This window comes from Macrotis lagotis, chromosome 4, assembly GCF_037893015.1.
Source record: "Macrotis lagotis isolate mMagLag1 chromosome 4, bilby.v1.9.chrom.fasta, whole genome shotgun sequence".
Taxonomy (NCBI): Eukaryota; Metazoa; Chordata; class Mammalia; order Peramelemorphia; family Peramelidae; genus Macrotis; species Macrotis lagotis.
The window spans coordinates 175,741,528-175,765,243 of NC_133661.1; the positions used below are offsets into that span (position 1 = coordinate 175,741,528).

General features: G+C 35.3%; 1 protein-coding gene across 4 annotated transcripts in view; it reads left to right on the forward strand.

The window, feature by feature from the left end:
• SHC4 (SHC adaptor protein 4) overlaps positions 1 to 23,716 on the forward strand; it is a 198,649-nt gene that overhangs the window by 145,534 nt on the left and 29,399 nt on the right. For all 4 annotated transcript variants that reach the window (XM_074234728.1, XM_074234731.1, XM_074234729.1 and 1 more), the window contains exon 8: positions 22,393 to 22,519. In XM_074234728.1, coding sequence (XP_074090829.1) covers positions 22,393 to 22,519 — 127 coding nt within the window. The remainder of the gene's footprint in view (positions 1 to 22,392; positions 22,520 to 23,716) is intronic.

Consider the following 23,716-nt stretch of genomic DNA (forward strand, 5'->3'; position numbering starts at 1 on the left):
AGCTATCTGTAACTTCAGTTCTTGAGATTCTGAGGTATTCCATGACTCAGCCATTGAAGGGCTGTTAGAAATATGAGTTTTTCTTTCAGAGGGAAGCTTGAGATCATTAAAAGAATGTTGCAGAATCCCAAAGGGAATCCAAGTCTCTCTCTCTCTCTCTCTCTCTCTCTCTCTCTCTCTCTCTCTCTCTCTCTCTCTCTCTCTCTCCTGTTTAATTCTGAGCTTTTCTCATCGTCCAGTGGTGCTAGGTCCAAGATGTAGTATATTATTGGATGTCCTCTATATGTCGTTCCTTCAACTTCATAAAATAGTACTGATATTAGGTATTCTTTGTTGTTGTACAGTTGTTTTTCAGTCATGTATGAATCTTTGTAATCCCATTTGGGATTTTCTTGCCAAAAATATTGGAGTATTTTGTCATTTCCTTCTCTAGAACATTTTCAGGATGAAGAAACTGAGTCAGTGTTCAGTGACTTTCCCAGGTACAAACAGCTAGTAAGTATCTCAGATCAAATTTAAACTCAGGTTCATGACTATAGGCCCAGAGTTCCACCCACTATACCCAGCTACCCTTAGGCATTCTTTATCCATTTGTTTTTGTGTATTTAAATAGTCAGGGCAAATTCTTCTGAGTGCTTATGAAGCTCATGGTAGCAAACACAGCTGATGAATATGAACCATCTTGGGGCCCTAATATCTTCATCCTAACTGTGCTTATAGGAAAAGTGGAAATAATATGGAAGAAAACAAAGATGAAAAAACAGTTGCATTAGATCATATACAAATAGAAAGAATTCATATTAAATGTGAAATAATGAAAATGAGGACAGTTAATGGATTGATTCTGAGATTATCTGAAGGAGAGGAAGATATCAAAAATATGGAAAAAACACTTGGACTCAGTTACCACCAAAAAAAAAAATGAATGAACAAGCATTAGCAACTCCTAGCTCATATATCTCCTTTCCCATCCATAAAAACTGTTTTTTGGAGAATAATTGAGAACTTCCTTGATGAGGGTATTCTAAGGAAAGAAATACCTTTTCACAAATAATATCAGGAAAAGATATTACCATCACATACTTAGAAAATACAAGATTCCACTGTGCTTACTGTTTGTGAACTATAAAGAAATTTTTGAATAAGTAGAATAGAATGTCTCAAAAGACTTTCCTGTAGCAAGTCTCCCCCATCCCTCACTTCATCCATATGTCAAAGTTAATACTAATTCCTTGAAAGATATAAGAACAGGGATAACCTTGTTTGAAGAACCTCTAATCAGTAATATTAAGAATAAAATAGGGAGGCCTATGTTTACCAATGGTTTGTGCTGATGATATTTTACTCAAATTTGTCCATTCACTTAATACCAAAGGCTTCTCAGAATGGAATGTACTTTGTCATTGGCAAGATGTCTGTGATAGGGGAAAGAAATAGGTAACCAGAATTCTCTCCTTGCTTCTCTTCTCTTTAGTGATTCTAATCCTTTAAGGTACTTCCCCACCTAAGAAGGAAATATCTGTAGAGTTGAGACTCCAACTCCAATTTAATCCTTCTTTCCCACAATCAAAAGTGTTTGAATCCTAAACTTGAAACTTAGAAAAGAAAGGAAATCCTAGATGTAAACAATCATTTTTGTCATCATCATCAAACTTTTCCTGATGACCTATTATGAAGTTCTAATTACTTAGACTTTGGGAAGTTATTTTGATACTAGCACAACCTGGGAGTGAGGAAGATGTAAATATCAATTCACCTCTCTCTGACAGTAGTCGAATCGATTAACTTCTCAATGCTTTGCCCCTCCACCCCCAAATTCTCGATCTGCACTGATAGTGTGAGTTTCCTCACTGGAGAATTCCCTACCTCCAAATACTAATGCTGTTAGCCAATAAATCAATATGCAAAATAGCAAAAGAATGGTGCAGAGAATAAATCCTATTAGAGTCCTGAGAGAATGTGATCTGCAGGTTGGGGCAAGTAAAAAAGGCTTTATGAAAGAGATGAAACTTGGGCTGGATTTGGAAAAAAAGTGTAGAGAAGAGTGGGGAGGGCATTCTAGATGAGAAGAATACTTTGAGGAAAGGCAACGATGCCCAAATGTATATGTCATGTTTGGGAAACAGTTCAACTTTCCAAGAATGATAATATCCCATAAAAGAGGAATGGAATAAAGTTGGAAAGGTATATAGTGGAGCCATGAGTATGGCAGGATCAAATAGGCTTTGCCTTAGGCACTGACATCCAAGAATGTATACTTCCTCCCTCAAGATTTCACTTCTACATGATTCAGAAACAATTATTCCAGTATCTTGCAGTCCTTTGCTTGCTCATATCCCTAGTGTCCAGGCTTGGGTTGAAGGGCAGGCTTAGCTCAAAAAAAAAAACAGGGTAATGAGTCAAAGGAGGCTGGGGAAGCTATGGATTGTAGCAGGTAGACTTGAAGTTAGGAATAATTGACCTTGAGTCCTGCCTCAGACATTTAATTACCTATGTGATCCTAGAAAGGTCATTTAACCACCCTTAAGACTCAGTTCCCTGGGGCAGCTAGGTGGCACAGTGCATAGAGCACTGGCCCCTGAGGATCTGAGTTCAAATCCTAATCCTAATTACCTAGCTGTTTGACTTTGGGCAAGTCACTTAAACCCATTGCCTTAAATAAATAAAATTTAAAAAGAGTTTAAAAAAAAAGATTCAATTTCCTTATCTGGAAACTGGGATAATAGCAATTGTCTCAGAGAATTTTGTTGTGAGGATGAAGTGAGATTAATATATGTAAAATATTTTGCTTCTTGAGGTCAGGAACTATCTTTTGACTCTTTTTTTTCTTCTTCAGAACTTAGTACATACAGTGCCTGGTGAAGTCAGTGCTTAGGAATTTTTTTTTTTTTTACTGAATTTAAAGCATATCATTGGTGGCAGTTATTTTTATTGGGGAAAAGGATTGGGTCACCCTTTTCTCAGTCTGAATGTACCTCTTGTCAGACTCTCTCTCTCTTTTTTTTTTTGGCAAGGCAATCAGGTTAAGTGACTTGCCCAAAGTCACACAGCTAGGTAATTATTAAGTATCTACAACTAAATTTGAACTCAGGACCTCCTGACTTCAGATCAGTGCTCTATCCACTGTGCTACCCAGCTGCCTGAGACACTCTCTTAGGGGATCTTCCTGCATTATATCCTTTTCCCCCCTAAAGTGAATATGCCCCCCATCCCTCAGGATTCCTAGTTGTAACTCTGATGTATAGGGACCTCACTTTTGTCTTTAAAAACCTAAGCTTCAGAGGCAGCTAAGTGACACTGTAGATAGAGTCTTGCCCTAGAGTCAGGAGGACTGAATTCAAATGCAACCTCAGACACTTGACACTAACTAGTTGTGTGACCCTGGGCAAGTCATTTAACATGATTATCTTGCAAAAAATTACAATTAAAAATAAAACAGCCTAGGCTTCAAAGATCAGACTAAAGAATCTACACTTAATTTCATGAATAATATCAATTTTGTGTTCAATGCAGATGGTGAGGAGAGTTTGTGAGGTGTGGAGTTTATGAGATGGTTCAAAGCAGTACCTTAGGAAGATTATCCTACAATAGTTTGTATGATAAATCAGAAAGAATGGAAGCCTGGAGACCAGATTAAAAAGCAATTGCATTATTTGAGGTGGGTGGTAATGAGGTAGTCATGGGAATGAAAAGGAAGAAGAAGACTGTAGAAAGTTTTCAAAAGAAAAATCATCTTTATGTCTTTCTGTTTCTCCCACAAGTCCATGAAGTATTAATACACTGAATTTGAATCACTTAGAGGCCAGAACAATAACTACTGTGCTATATTAAAATTGTCTCACACCTTTTCATTTCTAGAGTATTTATATCAGCTAAATTGATGACATTATACAATGTAATGTAGGAAGACAGATTTAACCATAACCTGACCCCTACCCAAATGAGGCAGAAGGTTGATGAAAGAAATGATATGAAACATATGAGAAGTATGATAGTTCCTGCCCTAATCCCACAGCACCACCTAATGGCTGACTTTGAAACCCAGTTTTTCTGGATTCCCTGTGAGAATAAGAATTTTTAAAAATAAGTTTTAAAAAAAAGTTATACTTATTTCCTCATTTTATTAGACAACAAAATGGTTCTTAACCCATTCCCCCAAACAAAATATTTTTTAAAAATGGAAATTCATTGTTATACAAAGTGGTTCCCCTGGGAAGGGTGAAGGGGAAATGTGAACAATACAAAAACAAAAATACCAATAAAAATTTATTTTAAAAATAAGTAGAAAGGGGCAGCTAGGTGGCACAGTGGATAGAGCACTGGTCCTGGAGTCAGGGGGACTTGAGTTCAAATTTGACCTTTACTCAAATTTGACATTTACTTCCCTAGCATTTACTTTCCTTGGGCAAGTCACTTAATCCCATTTCCTTGCAAAAATAAAATAGAAAAAGAAAGAGAGGATTGACTTCTAGATACTGGATTATCATTTAAAGCTAGAATGGATCTGAGAGGTCATCTAACCTCATTCTTCATGTTATAAATGAGGAAACAAAAACAAGAATGGAAACTGATTTGTCCAAGGTCACATAATTAATAAATATCAGTCAGGACTTGGATCCAGATCCTTTGCAGTGCTAATCCAGTGTGTTTTTCTACTACACATCAGTCCTGACCTCCAAGATAACAGCCCAGATTCTTTGAAGTCAGGAAAAATGCCTGGACATGGAACCTACAGCTCAGGCCTCAGGCAGCAGTATCATAGAGCCCTGTCAAATGGACTTCTAATGTAAGAAAGTCTGCTAAAGACCCTACAGTACTCCTTATATTTCTAAGAGTTTGTTATATTTGTTTCTGTCACCTTGCATTTATAGGACTGAGCAATCTTGAGTTTAGTTTCCTATATTCCAGGGGAGGTTTTTTGGTCAAGACTGTTTACTGACCTTATTCTATTTAAGACCTAATTCTATTTGACCAGAATCAAACTCTCCCTCAAGGATGAGATTATTTATGGTCCTAAGGCATCCTCTGTGTTTACATCTGTCAACTAATCAGGTAATAAGCATTCATTAAAAGTCAATTATGGGGCGGCTAGGTGGCGTAGTGCATAAAGCACCGGCCTTGTAGTCAGGAGTACCTGAGTTCAAATCTGGTCTCAGACACTTAATAATTACCTAGCTGTGTGGCCTTGGGCAAGCCACTTAACCCCATTTGCCTTGCAAAAACCTAAAAAAAAAAAGTCAATTATGTATCAGTTACTAGACATATAAATACAAAAGTGATATAATACACACTTTCAAGGAACTTTTATTCTGACTGGAAGAATACTATATGTTCATAGTTGAGTAAATAAAAGGAAACATACAAAATAAATACATAGTTACAGGATAGCATAGATAGACTTGAAGATTCAGGAAAAGTCTCATAAAGAAGGTAATATTTGAACAGTCTGAAGTCAAAAATATTTGGGAAGTACTTAAATATTTGTCCCAACTTTTAAGTGAGAATGGGGTGAAAGTGAGAAAAGTTTGGGGGAGAAACACAGATATAATTAAAAAATTTAAAAGTCAAAAAGTAGAGTCAGAAAGCCAATGGTTTAAGGAGGATAGCAATGGAGGCAAATGGAATGTAAAGCTGTTTATTGAAGGAAGGAATGGATAGCTGGATCAGAACAAACTCCAACAGCCAGTAGTTGGGAAGCATTCTTTTTATAGGGTATGATGTCAAGGAAGCAGGATGGTATGATTTCCATAGGAACTAAGAGTCATTTGGGAATCTCCATGGAGGATATATTTTATATGGGATCACCAACAGAGTTCAACTGGGCAGAGTGAAACCCAGACCTGGATCTAACATTCTAGCCTTTTATTTTAATTTTTTGGGATTAGGGTCAGTTAGGAATTAGGGTTGGTTAGGTATGATAGCAACTACACTTGCTGAAAGTCCCTTGCCCCTCTTGCCTGCAAAGACTATGGGAGACTGATTAAATGTCATCTCTGCACAATGAGAGGTCAAAGTGTTGCTGGCTACACATCCTTCTTGGAGTGTTTCTAGCTACTATTTCTAACAATATATGGTTATGGGGGTTTCTAGCTGCTAAAGAGATGGGGGGTGTTGTAAAGGATGGGGAGATGTTTCATTGAGAATTGGGAAAATGGCTCAATCTTCTGTGGCTGCTTCCTGCTGAAGAAGGGCACTGTAGGGCAAACAGGAAGGACAGCAGAGGTTTAAGGGTCAGAAGGAGATGGCAGCTTAATGGAGGAATACAGGATATGTAATGGCAGTTAGAATTTTGAATTGTGATAGTCATTTTGAGTGATATTGTGTGGAAGGAGTGATATTGGACAGTAAGAAACAGCTAGGAGGACATGATCAAGGTATGTTCACAAGGGCCACATGTCTCAATAGTTTTGTATAACAAAGTATATATCAAACAAGAAGACAAACAAAAACAGAAGCACTAGGGAGTACTTAGCAGCAAAGACAGACATTTTCCTCTTGAAGAGAAAATGAAAGTCTTCAGCTTGTGGTCTTTTTTATGTTAAACTCAGTCTAGAATCCAGCCTATTGGGAGTTGATAATATGCATACTGCACTAGCAAAAAGGACTCTTGAGAGATTTCTGTTGGCATTATTCCCAGAATGGCGTGAGTCTTGGATTATACAAGAGTTGAACTGTATTTGATAGAAATTTTTCTCTGAGAAAAACTTTAAGAAGGAAAGAAGAAAGATTGAGAATAGAAAAATTTCCAGAATGTAGTCCAAACTAGAGCAAGGATGGCAATTTCCAGTTAAATTTTACTTGTTGGCACTAAACTGCTTTGGTCAAGAAGAAAATTGGGAATTCTCAGAGGGTGGAGGTTTTTCAGAGGGAGAAAGTTTTGTATAATTGAAGAATGACATTTTTGATTTATTGACCTATTGAAGGTTCATTTCACCTGACTTTCTAAATTGAATTGGAGCCAGGTGGTATAAAAAGAGGACTTTACATTTCTTCAAATCCTGTTGCACAATTTTTTTCCAGTTCTTTAGGAGATAATCCTGGGGGGTTCAGGATTGGTGTAGTTCAAAGTGAGGGTATGGTCCACATATTAGGAGTTATCGGACCATGAGGAGCGGAGTCAGTAGGGAAGGTCTGATGTAGTTCAGGGATTTAGAGTCATTTTGAGAGGGTTGGGTTGATGAGGGAGAATTTTTTTAATTTAAGTATTTAATTTATTTGTTTTTCCAACTACATACAATGGTTGTTTTTTTACCAATCATTTTCTTTTGCAAGGTTTCAAGTTTTACAATTTTTCTCCCTCTCCCCTCCCCTGACAGAAAGCAATTTGACATAAGCTCTATATTTATAACCATGCTAAACATAGATCAATATTGAACATATTGTGAGGGAAGAATCAGATCCAAGTGAAAGAAAGAAAACATTAGAGAGAAAAAAAATTGGCCTAATGCATAACTTTTAAAAAGTGAAGATCATAAGCTTTGGTCTTCATTTAAACTCCATAGTTCCTTCTCTGTATATGAATGGTGTTTTCCATCACCAGTCTTAAAATTGTTTTTGATTATTGTACCGCTGAAATGAAGAAGTCCATCATAATTGAACATCACCCCATGTTTTTGTTATTAATGTGTATAATATTCTTCTGGTTCTGCTCATTTCACTCAGCATCAATTCATGCAAGTCTTTCCAGACTTTTCTGAAATCCCATCCCTCATGCTTTCTTACAGAACAATACTCTTCTATCACATACATCTACCACAATTTGTTTAGCCATTCTTTAGATGATGGACATCCCTTTTAAAAAAAGAACCACTATGAATATTTTTGTACATGTGGGATTTTTACTTTTTTTCATGATCTTTTTAGGGTACAGACCCAGGTGGTGGTATTGCTGGATCAAAGGGTATACTTTTCATTGCCCTTTGGGTATAATTCCAAATTTCTCTCCTGAAAGGTTAGATCAGTTTGCAACTCCACCAACAATGCATTAGTTTCCCAGTTTTCCTATATCCCCTTCAGCATTGATCATTTTCCCTTCTGGTCATATTGGCCAATCTGAGAGGTGTGAGGTGTTATCTCAGAGATGTTTTAATTTATATTTCTCTAATCAAAAATGATTTAGAGAAATTTTCCACATGACTATAGATAGGTTTGATTTCTTTATCTGACAATTACCTTTTCACATCCTTTGACCATTTATCAGTTGAAGAATAACTTTTTTTTTTTTATAAATTTGACTCAGGGAGCACGGTCTGGGTCCGGCCACCCTGCCAGACCGACCATGTACGCAGTGGGCTCCCCCGCCCAGGGCTGCCGAGGCAGACTGCTGGTGTGGCCCGAGGCCCGCCCTCGAGGGTGAGCTCCAGAGCCCCCAGTGTGAGGGCAAAGGTATTTTGGAGGGCAACTAAAGTCAGCATCAGTGTAATCTTTGAATATGAAGGATTGTATGTATACTAAATTCAGCATATTCTCAGTAGCAATGGATTGCCAGTTCTTCAAGAAGTCCCTTTCTTCAAAATCCAGTAGACCACCTAAGGACCCACCACCATTGTTCAGAAGTAAATTGAGATGTGTCAAATATCCTTGGAAAAGATCACAGAATATGTGATGAATATGTTAAGAAGTTCATGGAAGAAAGGAAAAAGGAATAACAGAGGGAAAATGGGAATCACCTTGAGAAGTTTCCACTGCCAATAGAATTACTGAGATGCAATGAAAAACATTTCAGAAAATTTAGATACCTTCTACTTTGGTATCCAGTTCCAAATTTCTTCTTACTACATCATCACAGAGATTCTGTTTGTAATCAAGATGCTATTCACTATGAATAGAGATACCAAAATAGAAATGTAGATGAAGAAATGCCACCAATTCTTTGGAGTGATGGCAACCAGAAATTTATGGCTAATTGAACAGTATAGATAAAAAGGTACTGGTTTGAGTCTTATCTATTTCAGTTTTAAATTGTAGTTTAAATTGTAGCTCCTGAGTCTAGTCTTTTTGGTCTTTTAAGTAGACTTACTTCTTTCTTGAATTGAGGACAGTGCAGTCTGTTGAAGATTTGACTTGCATAAACTTTGCTACTTTAAAAAAGTCATTTTGATATCTTGGAATATTTTCCAAAATGCATAATAAGAGGTAACATCTGTATTGTATCTTACTTAGACTTTACTGGGAAAGAGCTAGAGAGCTTCCATTCTTTAGCAGTATACTTCTCCTCAGTTTCCATTTTTCCTTTTTTCTTTGGTTTAGGAAAAAATAAAAACTACAAGATAGGTCTGAAAAACTACAAGATAGGCAAGAATGATGAAATAGGATAGATATGGTGGACAAGGAAACTTGTTACTTTAAGGATAGTGAAAGTATAAAGTTAAATTATCCTTTTATTTTAACCTTTACATTTCAACAAAAAAGCTAGTATCATTTGAATTTATTTCATTGTTTTGAAAGAATAAAGATGATGTAAAAGACTTACTTAACCAAGTTTAAGCTATTTCAATTAAACTCAATAAGCATTCACTGAGACCTACTATTTGCCAGGCTCTGAGCTAAAAATGGGAAAAGAAATAAAGGAGTGAGTTGAAGTGATTCTTAGAGATTTGGTGAAAGAGAATTATTCTAAAAGATTAAATCAATAACAATTCTGTCATGTGTTTTAGCATTGTCTCTTTTTTTAGGAAGCTTTTTGATATGTGTTTACTATTTAACTAGAGACTTTAAAAAATATGCTCTTTATTTTGATAGAATGGGCATGTAAACCTTATCTATATTGTGTTATAATTATGAATGGTCATCCTGACAATTCCATTAACCAACAATAGAAAGTTCATAAGTGGGAAAGCTATGTGCAACTTTTATGTGTTTATACTTTTTCGATACTTTGCCTAGATATAATGGAAAGACAGTGATTATGAACTTCTGCTTTAGGGTGGTTAATGTTTTTTAGTATCTAGTTTTCTTAGTTTCATGTATTATTAGGAATGATGACTTAATGCCTGTTTAAGCTATTTCAATTAAATTCAATAAGCATTTACTGAGTTGTACTATGTGCCAGATTCTGAACTAAAAGGGGAAAAGAAACAAAAAGCTGTGGTTTAAGGACAATTCAGAGCAAAATTTAAAAAGAACAAAACCCCAAATATGTAAATTGTGGTAAGTTGTGAGATTCAAAAAAATCTTCTGACAAATTTATTTCGATTTTTTCAAATACAAATCCATCTCTTTTTGATCACCCTGATCTGAAATAAACATTTCTCATGAGTAGTACTTAGAAGCAGTATCTATACAAAATTAGAACTGAAATTTTTATAGTCCCCATTCCCAATCTGCATGTACAAAATGTGAAATGAGCAAACTGTTTTTTCCTAAGTAAGCATATCAGAACTTTTATACCCACATGAGTGTTGTCCTTGACCAGACCCCCTAGTTGTTCCTTTTTTTGACCTGGAAAGGTCTTAGAGATTAAAGCGAAGCTTCTGTTTTAAAGATGAAGAAACAGATCCAGAGAAATTAATTGACCCCTAAATTGACACAGAGTAGATAGCAGAGCACAAATCAGTTTAATCTGTGTTTCTTTTCTTTCATTTCAAAATCTGTGCCCTTTCTATTATCCCACACTGCTATTCATAAGGTGTTTGAAATTCTACTTTTCTGTTAAACCAACAGTGGAATTACTGATCACTCACCTTGTTCATAATTTGGTAATAATTTGGATTAAATCTCAAGATTTGGAAATTTAAGCAAAAATTAAAATGCTCATTTTTTTTGAATTGTATTGACATTTCTCTTCTGGACTTGTTTCCTAATCAGTAAAAATGAGGAGAATGGACTAGATGACCTCAAAAAAACCCCTTTCTAACTCTAAAATTCTTTGGTTCTATAATCTTTTTCCTTTTATTAGACAGTGCAGAATGTCCCTTTTTTCCTCTAATATTGTATAAGTTGGCAAGCATATCAGTTTGTTTGTTGTTCTCTTATTTGATGGCATTTCTTTCCAAGCCATTACTCATCACTTCTTTAGAATACTGTTTTTTGCCAGATTCCATGATGAGTTGGTTTGAATAAACTAATACTTTAGATTAGGGAAATTGACCTGTCTAGCACTAGGTATTTTTTCCCCTTTTGTCTGTTAAGTTTAGGAATTCTGGCTCACTATATTTTCAGTTTTATCTCTTCTGTTTCTGTTTGAATATAATACAAGTTGTAAAATGATGGGTAATTTAAAAACTTTTCAGTAGCAAATATGAAGATAACTGTCAAATGAGATTGTCATTTAAGTTAATACCACTTTAAAAAACTAGAGAAATTGGACTTGTATGGCTAGGTGTTGAGATTGCTTGATTGCTACTACTTTAACAATCTTCCAAAATAAAATGTGTATCATCACCAAAATAAACAAACAAACAAACAAACAAATAAATAAATAAATAAATTTGACTCAGTTCTCTGTATGTTTTAAAAATTAGTTCTGTCAGAAACACTGATTGTAAAAATTGTTTCCCAACTTACCACACCCCTTTTAATCTGTGCTGCAGTGGTTTTGTTTGTGCAAAACCTTTTTAATTTAATGCAATTGAAATTATCCAATTTGTTTTCTATAATGTTCTCTATCTCTTCTTTGGTCATAAATTCCCCTTTCCCTAGATCTGACAGGTAAACTATTCTTTATTCTCCTAATTGGCTTATAATATTACCTTTTATGTCTAAATCCTGTACCTATTTTGACCTTATTGGTATGGGGTGTGAGATGTTAGTCTATGCCTAATTTCTGCTATACAGTTTTTCCAGCAGTTTTTATCAAAGAGTGAGTTTTTATCCCAGAAATAGGAATCTTTAGGTTTATCAAATAGTAGATTACTAATAGTCATTTACTGCTGTCTCTTTCACACCTAATCTATTCCATTGATCCACCATTATATTTATTAAGCAGTACCAACAGTTTTGATGACTGATGCTTTAAATATAATTTTAGATCTGGTATGGCTAGGCCACCTTCCTTGGCATTGTTTTCCATTAATTCCCTTGAAGTTCTCTACCATTTGTTCAGGAGGAAGAGAATTTAAGAAATAGAGTAGGAGTCACAAAAGGAAGGGGCACTGCCTTATTTCAAAAAAACAGTTGGGTATATGGAATTTTCTTCCACTTGCCTTGCTTCTGACACAAATTGTTCAGGTCAGTGCAGGTGTTGGGGAATCTTTCAAATTCCAGGTTCCTATTAGGAATATTATAAGTATTACAAGAAGTGAGAATCTACAGAATAGCTCAGGTCAGGGGTGACCCCACCTACTGTGTCCTTTAGTTCTGTTTGAAACAGAGAAATTATTATTTCCTTATTTCTGTGCTCATGTTCTGCTCCCCTGTCTATGAGCCTCAGGATTCCTTTCTACTCCTCTCCCAGATTTTGGCATCAAATGAAAGATCAAAAAGTGGAGTCAGAAAACTCAAGTTTTAAGGAGGATAGCAATGGAGGCAAATGGAATATAAAGCTCTTTATTTTTTTTAATTTTTTTAGGTTTTTGCAAGGCAAATGGGGTTAAGTGGCCTGCCCAAGGCCACACAGCTAGGTAATTATTAAGTGTCTGAGACCGTATTTGAACCCAAGTACTCCTGACTCCAGGGCCTGTGCTTTATCCACTGCACCACCTAGCTGCCCCTTATAAAGCTCTTTATTGAAGGAAGAAATGGAAAGCTGGACCAGAACAGACTGTAGCAGCCAGAAGTTGGGAAGTATTCTATGGGATATCGGAAAGAATCCTATGAACTGAGTCATTTGGGGTCTCCATAGAGGAAGTGTTTTGTTTGGGATCACTAAGGTGAGATTGAGAGTTATTTGGAATTTCTATGGAAGTTAGGATTCCTTTTCTTAGGAAAGGATACTCAACAAGACTCAACTGGGCTAGAGTGAAACCCAAGCCTGGAAGTAACAAAGGCAATATCTTTGTCTTCAAATAACTTTGTTTAATTAAGAAGACTGTACTTTTCACCCAGAAATCTTTTAATGAACATTTAATCAAGAAATGAATGAGAAACTGTGATGTTTAAAAGTTTGAGAGGCATATTTTCTGGGTAGTTAATCATTTTATTATTAATGTTAGCATTTTATTAATAATTTGGCCCTTTTTCTCTTATATCAAAGAAAATCATGGTTGTAGGCTCATGGATAATATGCCCTTAGGGAGAGTGGCATCATGTCACTCTTGGACAAAGGACAGATGAGGTTTGTTCTTTGTTCTAGAAGAACATAACATCAGGGAGTTGATGCCATGATGTGCAAGTAAATTGGATTTAAGTGAGGGAGGGCTGGGCAAAGTCACCAGCCTCATTTTCTCTTCCAGAGCCATCTTGGTCCAGTGGCCAGATTTGTACTGGGAGAACATGATCTTTTAAACACTAGCTCTTTCCCAGGTCATAAGAACTACCTATTTATATACCCAGACTACCCACCTCAAACAATCTTGACAAAGGATCCACCTCTGCCCAAATTAACTAAAGTGGAACACAAGGGACAGGAATTCATTTTAGATTAGAAGTCTGATCTAGAAGGAATAGAATAGCAATACCCAGAATGAAGAGAATGTTAATCGTAGCTAACTTCTATCAATCCTGTCCTCAAAAGACTGTACTCCAGACAAGGAAATAGGCCAGGAGTAGGGGATGAGGGGAGAAGAGAGAAAACTTGTGTCTCCTCAATTTTAATAATGCTATTGATATGACACAAAATAATAATTTCTCTCGAAACCAATTAAAAACATTTTGGAATAGTAGCATGGCAAAAAATGGAAATGAAATTATCTAGAAAGAATGCCCATTTTCTCTAAAGACAACATCGCTCATGGATTAGAGTACTGGCCTTGGGGTCATGAAGACCCAATTTGACCATGGACCAGTCTTAGAACCACTATGAGCTCAGGCATATCTTTTAAGATGTATCTACTTAATTGTGAGATATGCCTTGATAGAGGGATTTCCAGCACTGAGGACAGCACAAATCCTGGAACTATTGACAATTGAGGTAGGGAGGAACATTCTTTTAGAGTTAGATAGAAAAAGTATGCTTCCAGGGAAGTATGATTCCTTTGCAAGGGTATACAAGGTCATGAATATTTGCTGGTTTTGTCTTGGTGAGATTAAGTGACTTGTCCAGGGTCATACTAGTGTCAAGTGTCTGAAGCTGATTTCCTTTATCCACTGTGCCACCAAGGTGCTCAATGGTAATGAATATATGAGACTTAATATAATAAATTAAAGACCATTTTGTTCATTTCCTAGATACCATAGCAATAGTTCTATTGTTCAATAGCTTTCCCAACTTCCTTAACTAAGATGAGTTTGTATCATTTATTTAAAGCATTTGCAAATAAGCAAAATCATAAGGGTCAGAGACAGCATTATACAAGATGATTTAGAAATCTATTGAAAGTAAGGAAATAAATTTTAAAAATTAATAGCTCAGAATTTTTAATATTAGAAATTTAACTTAGAGGTTATCTAGTTTAATCTTTTTATTTTTGCAGATGAGGAAATAGACCTTAAAGGTTAAATATTTGCTCAAGGTCACACAGGTAGTAAGTAACTAACAGAATATTTGGTTTAAGTTGGAGAAAAAAGTTTTATAGACTCAAAGAATGTTCAGTTTTGGAGATTTCTTGTAAGTTGTCCAGTGAAAGGCTCTCATTGAACACTTAGGAAAATTAATAATGAAGCCAATAACAAAGGCAGATTTTTTAAAAATTACTCTTTGGGGGAACAAAGATGTATGTTGATAGACAATGTTAAAACATTTCATTCAATTCAGCAAGCATGCATTAAATTATTATTGAGTAAAACACTTAACGAGGTGAAAAATAACTCTTGCTCTTACAGAGCTTACATTTGCTTTAATCCAATTGGACTTCGATAATTATGGTGATAGACTTAATTCTCAATCCTATATCAAAACCTATTTTAAAAAAAATAGATCAGGAAATTTCAATGACAAAGTGACAATAAGCTGATTTTACTTGCCACCTGTCCTTAAAATGCTGAATAATGTAGATTTACTTTTAAAATTCAAACGAATTGAAATTAATTCATTTTGCTACCTTTCTTGCTATAAGAGAAAATACCCTGAAGTTTTCCAAAAGGAAAAATTGGGTAACATTTATGAGAGTTACTGCTCTCAAATTCTATAAAAGTTATATAAGCTGACTTCTTTTCTATAAGACTGCAAAGTCAAGTTTAAAATCATGGACCCAGAAGGGACAATGGGAGTCATGTCATCTAACATTTTGCTTCTTTGGTCAAATTGCAATTCAAAATTATTCAAATTTCCTTAGTGATATATATTCCAGCAACTAGTAATTAATGGAGGTAGGCTATAGAAGTGTTGCCAATTATAAAGATTTAGAGATTGAAGACAGAAGATTTAAGGCCACTGAAAAGGTGATGGAATTTGCAGCTCTCTGGGATGTTAAAACTGATCAAGATTTTGCAAAATATTATTTGAAAGTACATTGGCCAAAATTAGTAAGAAAAACAGTAAGCACCATGAGGACAGGCCAGGCCAGGTGGAGAGAGAGAGAGAGAGAGAGAGAGAGAGAGAGAGAGAGAGAGAGAGAGGAGCAGGCAGCCATGGGCTTGGTTTAACTAGTTAACTAGGCCACATGGTAAGACTCCACATGGATTAAGGAAGAGCATGAGAAAGCCCCATCCTTCTGGATGGGAGGCAGGAAGAATCAAGAGAGCTTAAAGGAGTGGTGCTTCCTATTAAATAACCTTCTATGATAGGTTGGAGAGAGGGTGGCTCTTGGGGAGTGGTCTTATATCTTGGACCAGGTATCTTCCAATGGCAATCTACATACAGATCCTTCCTGTCCCAAGGTGCTCTATCCCCAATTTCTACATGTCATTTCCTGTCATGCAGGTGTCTAGACAAAAGTTAAAGTGAAAGGGAAAATGAGGGAGAAGATACAAAGAAAACGTCAAAGGGAGACAGGATACAATCAACAATCAATTGCAGTTTACTTCTCAAGAGCAGGGAACCTCCATCCATTTAATAAGATTTAACAGCATTTAAGATTACAGATTGTTTCTGCTACATTCATAATTCTCTATATCATTTCCCTGCATCACAGGGATCTTAGAAAACATCTAGTCTATTTTCACTTAATAGATGAGAAACTAAGGTCTAGTGTACATAGCATAGTGCCTAGAACCCAGTGGTTGACTAAGAAATATTGTTCAAAGTATTGATTTACCCAAGGTCATACAGTAATTAAGAGCCAGAGACTAGAACCCACTTCTTCCAACTTCCAAACTAGTATGCTTTTTACTATCATCCCTCAAATTAGGGGAATTAATTTTATTATCAATACCTTCTTGTTGAAGTTTCAGGTTGAGCAGAGTGAAGAATTCATGAGACAATGACCCCAGAGTTAAGAGGTACAAAAAGTTTATTTATGAAATAAATAAGGGATGTTTATTTTCTTCAAAGAAGTGAGCTATTTCCCTATTGGAACTTTCCTGGACAAGGAAGTGGGAAGTGATTTAGCTCATTATGGATAAGTGCCATTGGGAAATAGGGTACAAAGTTGATTAACTCATCAGTTTGACTCTTTGGATAGCATTTTTTCCTCATCACTTTTTCTTTGGTTTATCTAGCTATAATTTAAGTTCATTCCATATTTTGCTTTTCGCTGAGAATAGCTAGCAGTTTATGATGTTCTTTCAGCAAGTCCTTCCCTGTTCTTCAAATTACAACCAACATATATTAATACTGCTTAGTTTTCTCTCAAAGGGCCTATTACCTGAACCTTGAATTGTCTTGTTAAACTAATTGGAATTCTTACCAAGTTATTCATATCATACTTAAATTTTTGTTTCGTTTCAAAATCTTTTTTGGGAGAAGGGGAAATTTAATATGTTGTTTTTCTCCATTTTGTTTTACATGTAAAAATAATTTTAACAGTCATTTTAAAACTTTGAGATCCAAATTCTCTTCTCTTTCCCTCCTTCCCTCCCCTCATTGAGAAAACAAGCAATTCAATATAGGTTATACATGTGTAGTCATGCAAAATATTTCTAGTTAAGTTTTGAAAGAAAACAGATCCAAAAACCCTCAAGAAAAATAAAGTTAAAAAAGAATGTTTCAATTTCTATTCAAATATCAATTCTTTCTTGGGGGATATTTTTCATTATAAGCCCTTCAAAATTGTCTTGAATCATATTGATGAAAATAGCTAAGTCATTTACAGCTGAACATGTTTTAATATTACTGAAACTTTATATACAGTACATTTCAATGGGAATCAGCTCATGTAAGTCTTTCTAGGTTTTTCTGAGACTATCCTGCTCATCATTTTTTATAACACAATAGCATTCCATCATAATCACATGCCACAATTTAACTATTCCCCAATTAATGGACATTTCCCCCTCAATGTCTAATTCTTTACCATCATAAAAAAGCTACTATAAATATTTTTGTACATATAGGTCTTTTTTTTTCTTTTTTTTAAAAACCTCTTTGGGTATCAGGCCTAGTAATGGCATTGCTAAGTCAAAGGTTATGCATGGTTTTATAACTCATTGGGCATAGTTTCAAATTGTTCTACAAAATCAGTTCACAAGGCCACCATCAGAGCATTAATGTCTCATTTTTCCCACATCCCCTCCAACATTTGTCATTTTCCTTGTCTATTCTATTAGCCAATCTAATAGGCATGAAGTAGTACCTCAGAATTGTTTTAATTTGCATTTCTCCAATCAATAGTGAAAGTATTTTTCATATGGCTATAAATAGCTTTGATGATTTCATCTAAAAACTGTTCATATTTTTTGATTATTTGTCAATTAGGGAATGCTTCTTATTTTTAAATTTGACTCAGTTCTCTACATGTTTGAGAAATGAGACTTCTGTTGGAGAAACTTGTCAAAATTTTTTTCACAGTATTTTCCTCCATCCTATTTTCCCCACCTCTCTTTCCTTTTACCAGTCTCTCTTCAAAAAATATTTTGTTTCTGATTACTTCTTCTAATCTGCCCTCCTTTCTCATCCTCCCTTCCCCACCTTTCCTATAGGGTAAGATGGTTTTCTATACTCAATTGAGGATGTCTGTTATTCCTTCTTTAAGTCAAATCTGACCTTCCTCACTCCCATTCCTGTAAAAGCTTTTTCTTACCTCTTTTATATGAGATAATGTATTCCATTCTACTTCTCCCATTCCCTTTCTCCTAGTATATTCCTCTCTCACCTCTTAATTTTATTTATTTACATATTATTCTACATATTCAATTCATACCTGTGCCTCTATCTATATATACTCTTCTGATTACCCTAATAATGAGAAGGTTTTTATGACTTACAAGTATCATCTCTCCTTGTAGGAAAGTAAACAGTTTAACCTTATTTACTCCCTTGTGATTTTCCTTTCCTATTTACCTTTCTGTGCTTCTCTTGAAAGTCAAATGTTCTTTTAAGTTCTGGTCTGTTTTTTTTTAAGTTTTTTGCAAGGCAATGGGGTTAAGGCTTGCCCAAGGCCACATAGCTAGGTAATTATTAAGTGTCTGAGGCCAGATTTGAACTCAGGTACTCCTGACTCCAGGGCCAGTGCTCTATCCACTGTGCCACCTAGCTGCCCCTAAACTCTGGTCTTTTCATCAAGAATGTTTAGGGGTGGCTAGATGGTGCAGTGGATAAAGCATCGGCCCTGGAGTCAGGAGTACCTGGGTTCAAATCCGGTCTCAGACTCTTAATAATTACCTAGCTATGTGGCCTTAGGCAAGCCACTTAACCCCATTTTCCTTGCAAAGAAACCTTAAAAAAATGTTTGAAGCCCTCTATTTCATTGAATATCTATTCATACTTGATGGAGTGTAGTTTTGGATAAGCAGAGTGATGAATTCATAAGACAGTGACCCCAGAAATATGAGGAACATAAAGTTTATTCACACGAGCAAAGGTGTAGCTTTTCCAAGTGGTCTAAATTCTAAGAACTTGCAGCATGTGAAAAGATAAACAGAACTTTTAAAGGGAGAGCCAAGAAAGGGAGGGTAAGCTATGAGGGATTGGGGAGGGCTTAGGGTAGATTTAGCAAATGTGGTTTGGGCAATCACATCAGAAATGGTCAAGGTTAGTTTGTTCATTCTTTGGGCAACATTGTTATCTCAATATTGTTTGTGTACCTCAGTGGGCCAGATAGTTCTGGTCCACAACTCAAACTAGGCTTTTTGTCATAATGTATGGGTACAGAATATGTAATATATTGCAGAATTTTCTGACCAGATACAAATTTCATGAGATAATTGTTATCGATACAAAATAAGAAGATTTTTCAGGTATGTTAGAAAAATCATAAGATAGCTTTTAATAGGCAGAAAGTGACAAAGTAAAAGTATGAGTTAACTATTTGCTGGCATATACTTTTTACTACTTAGTATTTTCATGATATCATACTCAGTTTTTCTGGGTAGGTGGTTTTTGGTTGTGATACTAGCTGCTTTATCCTCCAGAATTTCATATTCCAAGCATTCTATTCTTTAATGTAGAAGTTGTTAAGTCTTGTGTTATTCTGACTGTGATTGGACAATACTTGAATTTTTTTTTTGTTTGCAGTATTTTCTCCTTTACCTGGGAGCTCTGGAATTTGGCTATCATATATTACTTAGAGTTTTTGTTTTGGGATCTCTTTCAGGGGTTGATTAGTGGATTCTTTCTATTTCTATTTTATCTTCTGATTCTACAATATCAGGGCAATTTTCCTTGAAATTTTTTTTGAAATCTGATGTTTAGGCTCTTTTTTTTTTATCATGTCTTTCAAGCAGTACAATAATTTTTTAAATTATCTTTCCTGCATCTATTTTTCAGGTCAATTGTTTTTCTAATTAAATATTTCACAATGTCTTCTTTTTTTATTCTTTTGATTTTATTTGATTTTTTAAATTGATTTCTCTTAAAGTTATTAGCTTCCATTTGCTCAATTCTACTTTTTTTAGCAATCATTTTCTTCAGTGAGATTTTTTTGCATTTCCTTTTCCATTTGGCGAATTCTACTTTTTTTTAACAAGTTTTTTTTTTTCAGTGAATTTTTGTCTTTTTTTTCCATTTGGTCCAGTCATTTTTTAATGTCATTTTCTTCAGGATTTTTGTATCTCTAATATAAAGTTGCTGATTAAGTTTCCATATTTCTTACATCACTCTCATCTCTCTTCTCAGTTTTTTTGTCTTCCTTTCTATTACTTGATTTTCAAGATCCATTTTGGCTCTTCCATGGTCTGAGACCAATTCATATTTTTCTTGGAAGTTTAGGTTGTTATTTAGTTATCTTCTTCTGAGTGTATGCTTTGATCTTCCTTGTTACCATAATAATTTTCTATGGTCATAATTTTTTCCTGTTGTTTGCTCATTTTTCAGCTTATTTATTGACTTTTAAATTTTGGTTAAGGTACAATGTTCCAAGCTTCAGGGATTTTTCTTTGTTTTTAGAGATACTTCTAGGGACCTGTAAATTTTTTCTGCCAAGTTGGTAAGATCTAAGGAGAGGTGTATTTACTACTCTCCTGACTTGTGCTCTGTTTTATGAGTAATCATAAATAAATGATAAATCATAAATAAATGATAAACCATAAATAAATAAATAAATAAATGATTCTTTTCTGCCCTGGAACTATGAGGAGGATCTCTGATCCCCTGTGACTGCAGGCTCTGTTGTCCTAGTCCTCCTTCTGACCCAAGAAGTGCCACCCAGGACTGTGGCCCAGAGCTGAATATGGGCAAAGTAGCAGAGTCCTACCTCAGTGCTAGGTTAGAGACCCCTGTAATCTCCTTCTGACCAGTTGTTTGACACCCCCCCCCCTATCTGTGGTCTAAGAGCTATAGAAGCAGCTGCTGTGTTGCTGCTGCTAATTCAATGGTTCCCAAGGCTGGCTTGCTGGGGCTGGGGCTGTGCTGGCATGGACTGTTTTGGACTGTGCTCCACTCTCACCCAGGTGCAAAAGACCCTTCCTACTGACTTTCTGAGTTGTCTTGGTTGGAAAATTATTTCACCTTGTCCTTTTATGAGTTCTGCTGCTTAAGGAAATATTTTATGCATTATTTAATGGTATTCAGAGAGGGTTTGGGCAGAGTCAGAGGAGTTGCTGCCTTTTCTCTGCTATCTTTAATAAAATGCTTCATTTGCAAAACACCAAACTCAACAAAGTACCTTATTTAATAAAAATTAGTAGTAAATATGGAGGGAAGATTAACTCAGTTACAAGGTAATGTACTCTTATTTATACAATGCAATAATTTGCTTGATTTTAAAAAAATCTCAAATCATATTGGAAATCTGTATTTAGTAGTAATCTATATCTTTATTTTCTTTTGCTTGTGAAGGGCTAGTACAGTATCTGTAATTTCTTTTTCAAATTTATTAAATGAATTTTTGAAAGGTCCTAGAACAAACAATTGTTACTAAATTGAAGTCTGACTATAAATTTATATCAATGAATACTAGAAATGGAGAGACTTACATTGATTTATGCAAATCACATGTTCATTCCATACCAGTTTCTTCTGCTGGAAAAGAGACATAAGAAAACTAGACCCAAGAGTAAAATCCATAAAAATGCCTTCAAATATTTAGATGGAAAGTGCTTCAGGAATTTTAAAAAAAAATCATTTTTTTACTTCTCAAAAACAGGAATACAGCATGCACCAGATGTGCTAACACCTGAGTACATCTGGCCCATAATCTGTGTCCACTAGAGTCTTCAGTGACTGGTGATGGTGTAAAGGTGTCCTTGTGTTCTCAAAGACTATGCCAATGGTATGCAAGCTCTCCCAAATTCTATCAAGCTCCAAGGCTTTGGGGATGACTCTAGTAATAGGCTATATATCTGTCCTCAAAGAACCAGTCTAGCAAAATCTGGAGAGGGTACTCACAAGAACCTTAATCATTAGGTGATGTTAGGTTTTTTGGACACAGCAATTCAATACAAAAAATTATGGGTTAAGCTGTGAAGAGTAAATTATACCATTCACAGTATTATTCGACCAAAGAGCTGGAGCTCAAAGGGAACTCAGTGTCATCTGGTTGAACCCCGTCATTTTATAGATGTGGGAAATGAGACCCAGAGAGGTTCAATGACTTATCTGAGAATGCACAGGTAGCAAACAACAGTAGAAAGAATCCCCACATTGGCAAAATCATGTATTCCTGAAGAATGAAAGTAAATATGCTTTTATGGAGTGTGATGATTCAGTATGAAGTAAGATATGTGGTATTCATTTCAGAGATGAAAGGAGCTGATTGGAACACCCCCCCCCCAAAAGAGAAACTCTTATGGGCGTAGAGATTTCTTCTGATAATACATTGAATTAATGTTTCCTCTCTTTTAGACGATTGTAATGTATTCTTTTTTCATTCCCTCTTATAGCTTGCCACATATTGGAATGTCCCAGTGGAATGGCTCAAGATGTCATAAATACCATAGGGCAGGCTTTTGAACTCCGATTTAAAGAGTATTTGAAAAATCCTTCTTCTTTGAATATTCCCAGTGAAAGGTAACCCAAGTGTTCTTTAATTGTTTGACTTATTACATTCTGTTTTTCTTTCAGATAAAATGTAGTTTATGCAGATAGCTCACAAGCAATGCTTCCTTCCCCCTCCCCCTATATATGAAGGTATTGGTTCAGGCACAAAGTGATATTTCTAAATCTTCTTCTGTCTATTCCCATCTTGATATTATTTTTAAATTTCATGACTTGAAAGTGGTAGACTTGAATTTAATCCATATGCTACATTTTAATTGTTTAATTTTAAAGAATCAGCAAATTCTCCCATTTTCTCTTTTTCATTCCCTATGCTTTTTTATATAGCAGTTAAAAATTTAAGAATAATAAAGCAAGGAATAGGAATATAGCATTAGGAACTTCTTGTTGGACCCTGATGATAATCATGAAGATCAAATGAAATAATTTACATAAAGTGTTTAACAAATCAAAGCTTTATCAACATGAATTATAATATGATTTGTATGCCTTATATCTGCATAGTGATGTTCAGATTTCTGAGAGACTTCATCCACATTAGTTTTGCATTCTGTAAGATAAAAAAAGTCAGTCTCTTCTAAACTATGTCTCCCAGTTGAACAGGTTGTGATGGAAAGATCTAGTCATCCTATCCATGGCTCAGCAATTTGGAATGGAAAAAATCTTTCTGTTTTGTCAGATGCTACCATATGTGGAATGGGACATGAGTCTGTGTATCTCATCATCTAAGCCTAAGAAAGTAAATTCTCAGGGCCTTTTATATGTAGGGTTTTCCCTGTAATCTGTCACTTTCATTATTGTTCAAATAAACCCTGGCATGGGTTTAGAAAGGAACAGCAAGGGAGTGTAAGAACTCTTTGGTTTTTTTAGTTTGTTCTAGGAGGGTAGATGCATGTTAGTCAATGCCATCATTCTGTTGGAGTGTAATGAGTTCAAGTGATATGGCCTGTCAGTGACATCACTTAAGTCCAAAGGAGATTAGATTTATTGTTTTTCTTTTTAAAAAACACAAAAATTTTGCTCACTCCCACTTGGAAGAAAAATGCATTTGTTTTTGTACTCTTCTTCAATTTGCATGTTTATATGAATCCTACCCACATGTTACATATGGTTTTAATATTTCTTTATAAGCCCTATATACTTCATCCAGATTTATGCCAACAAGATAACTAGCCATAGCTCCCACATTTTGCTTATTTTGATTTAATG